The sequence below is a fragment of the Triticum dicoccoides genome, chromosome 2A (assembly GCF_002162155.2).
Source record: "Triticum dicoccoides isolate Atlit2015 ecotype Zavitan chromosome 2A, WEW_v2.0, whole genome shotgun sequence".
In the NCBI taxonomy this organism is placed as follows: domain Eukaryota; kingdom Viridiplantae; phylum Streptophyta; class Magnoliopsida; order Poales; family Poaceae; genus Triticum; species Triticum dicoccoides.
The window spans coordinates 694,286,469-694,289,517 of record NC_041382.1 but is presented as its reverse complement, the minus strand read 5'-3'; the positions used below and the strand labels follow the sequence as shown (position 1 = coordinate 694,289,517).

Here is a 3,049-nt window from a genome sequence, read left to right as displayed (position 1 = left end):
GTGTGAGACAAGATTGCATGCAGAATAGGTTTTGCTTCGAGATGTCGCCACACTGTTTTCATTCTTGCATAGATCATATACTCCAGTAAGGGTGGAAGGATAAAAAACAGACACTACTCCAGTAAGATCCATCGTTATATCGACACCACATATATCTCTGAAACGCCTCACAACATTCTAAAAAACATGCATAGACACTGCCAAACCATGCCTTTTGGGCATATTATATTACCGTGTGTAATATGATGCCTCAACATACAAGTTACATGAGAATACAAATCACCAGGTTTTGCTGCCAGTGTCTAGCATTCATCACGTCTTCAGTTTCCAGAAGCGAAGTCAAGCTAGTTTGTCTCGTTGTTGCCATACATCCTCAGGATTCCTGAAAGTGCAAGGTACATTTCATTTGCATATAAACTTGTTATAGTTTACTACGATCGCTAACTAAGATCATGATCAATCAGTGGCTCCTAAATTTCGCAGCTGCAATCAAAATCTACTCTAGGTTGTTTCAGTTTGTATAAGCAATTCCCTGTTCTGAATCCAGTTTCAAGGCTACAGAGTTGCATACACGAAAACAATAAGCATTAGCATATAATGATGCTAATAAAGTTTGCAATGTGTAAGGAACATGTCATTTTAAGGCATGCACGTGTCGTAGAAAAATAGCTCTTACATGCAGTAGCCTCGTACAGAGTGCACCAAATCATCTGATCCCATTTCTCGATCTTGTCAATGAACTTCTCCCAGGTGGAACACTCGCCCTGTGTTTCAGCTATCAATTGTCAGATAAAAAGGAAATGAAAACCACACCTCACATTACACACTTCCATGCGTACCTTAACAGAAGCTGGCATGACGTTCCAATGTTTGATAACATCCTTGCACAATCTTATGTAGTCATAGGGATCTTCTACGTCATAGATTGTTCCACGTGCGGCCTGATGATCAAACGCCTCTTGAAATGGTGCCCGAAGACGGTTGCCATTGGGAGTTTCTGGCCAATTTATTATAGGCACACCTTAGACATGCAGTTTAGGTCTTACCACAGCAATATCTTCTGACATAACTGATAGTAAGTACCTTGCCTTCATGTTGTAGTCCCATTTGTCAGGGAACCTCTGTAGTCGGGTGCTGTCTGTCACTCCAACATAGTTGATGAACCTCAATGCAACAGGGTTAACAGCGCGTGGAGCCTCCTTATATATCTCATGAAGAGCTTTTCTCAGACCAGCCCATAACTTTGCCTTCCTTTTTGTTGCATCAAGACCTGACAATCTCTCAACTGCGTCCATACATTTAAATGTTAGCAAAAGGGAATGGGCTGCAGTTCTTCCTTAAATAAGTTGGTCGTTTGACAAAATAAAAAGTTGGTCGAGTACCTTTATTAATGAGGATTTGGACAATTCCCTTGTGGCCCACTTGGCGCACGTACATGTCTTTTAAATCAATCTCAGCAGGGTACAATTGCTCAGCCAGTAAATGCTCAAGTCCGCTACAGAGGTCACTGCATACAAAATATACAATCAAGATAGAAGTTAGATCAGACCAGCAAAACCTGCCCCCTCCCAGCCCAACACCAACATCAACCAAAAACGACAAGTTCAGATGAAACAAGCGAAAAAACTAGTATGAGGATTGAGGGCTCACAGGATGGTCTGTCGTAGTGCTCCTGTTGGAATGCTTCCCTTCATATTTGATTTAAACATTATGCCTGCGCCATCCTTTTTCATCCATGCTGTTAAGCTTCCGTCCACCCAAGACAATACAAACCTGGGATAGCCTGACACATCATAGAAGTTTTGGACAGGCACAACATTTGAATGCCTAAAGTTCCTCAAAAGAGAATAGGACTCAAACTGTGATCTGTTTAGGAACTTCTCAATGAGACAGTCAGATATGATTGGTCCCATGGTGTATTTGCCCTCAAAAAACCTCATGCTTTTTTTATCGAAATCGATATGCTTGACGCCTAGATCTTTAACTGAACACTCCCAAGGGCGCTTGCACCTCTGGTACCCCTTCATGTATGTATCAAAGTCTCGAGCCATAGCTTCAGTAGTCAGTACATGCAACAAAAAACAGCACAACTTAAGTCAAATCTGGCATAAACAGCATCTCTCCTATCTCTTCTTCTTCCCCCTTTCTCATCTATAACAAACAAATTGCAGGCCTATGGTGCATTATCATGAAGATATGCAATCAATAAAAAGTCGGCATGAAACATCGGAGCCCCCAATCTACAACGAACCCAGCGCAGGCAGGGCATGGGTATGTACCCTGGTCGCCACCGCAGGCACGCTAAAGCATGGCCGCACGGGCGATGACAAATAGAGATCCTACCCCTCAATCGCATACAGACTCCCCAAAAAAAAAGGTCGCCATTTCGTGGTTCGTACCTTGACGGATGTGGGGAAAACCTAACCCCTAAGGTGGCCGAATCGCTCGCGCAGCAGGCCGCGTACGCCGTCGCCGGAGGTAAAGACTTGTATGGCGGGGGAGAAGCGGACTCGACGAGGTAGCAGATCCTGGCGACGCAGCCCGTACCGCGTCGTGCCGTCGTCCCCGGAGAGGCAGACAGCGAGGAAGGGGGAGAGGGTTTTGGCCCGTGAGGTGGTCAGGTGGGAACCTGAATGAGCATTTCCTTATTCGAGAGGGTGAAACAGGGGAGCGTGAAACAGGGGGTCTGAGTTTTTTTTTTTAGGCAAAACAGGGGATCTGAGTGGGTCTGTCTTGTGTGGGTGGCTGCGCGTAACAGTCCGACAAGCAATTTTTTTATCTCTTTTATCATTGACTGTCATTTGGGCCCAGAGTTTTTTTTTCCAAACCAAGCTCTACTAACGCTGGTCATCAAATTTGGCTCTTGCACTCTCCCGAGCTTGTACCCCAAACTTTTTTTTTTGATAAAGAGAGCTCCCTCTCCAATTTCGACTAAAAGAAACCACAATGTCTCATACAACTACTAAAACAAAAGAAAAAAAAGGGGATGAAATTATGCATGATCTACCAGAGCAAAATGGGCTACACGCCTGCATCCGTTAGCCCCAAA

At 44.3% G+C, this 3,049-nt stretch overlaps 1 protein-coding gene across 1 annotated transcript; it reads right to left on the bottom strand.

Annotated features, from left to right (window-relative positions):
• Positions 1 to 678: 678 nt before the first annotated feature.
• LOC119351921 lies at positions 679 to 2,489 on the bottom strand. The gene is made up of 6 exons (XM_037618694.1): positions 2,400 to 2,489; positions 1,651 to 2,053; positions 1,383 to 1,507; positions 1,084 to 1,285; positions 840 to 997; positions 679 to 764 (listed from the first exon to the last, which is right to left on the bottom strand). The coding sequence occupies exons 2-5, from the start codon at positions 2,049 to 2,051 to the stop codon at positions 949 to 951; spliced, it is 777 nt and encodes a 258-aa protein (XP_037474591.1). The 5' UTR covers positions 2,052 to 2,053; positions 2,400 to 2,489; the 3' UTR covers positions 679 to 764; positions 840 to 948.
• Positions 2,490 to 3,049: the final 560 nt, after the last annotated feature.

Coding starts and splice junctions, on each gene's coding strand:
- LOC119351921 (XM_037618694.1), bottom strand. CDS start 2,051: ATGGCTCGAGACTTTGATACATACATGAAGGGGTACCAGAGGTGCAAG. Junction 1,508..1,650: donor GCACTACGACAGACCATCCT/GTGAGCCCTCAA, acceptor TTTTGTATGCAG/TGACCTCTGTAGCGGACTTG. Junction 998..1,083: donor GACTACAACATGAAGGCAAG/GTACTTACTATC, acceptor TAAATTGGCCAG/AAACTCCCAATGGCAACCGT.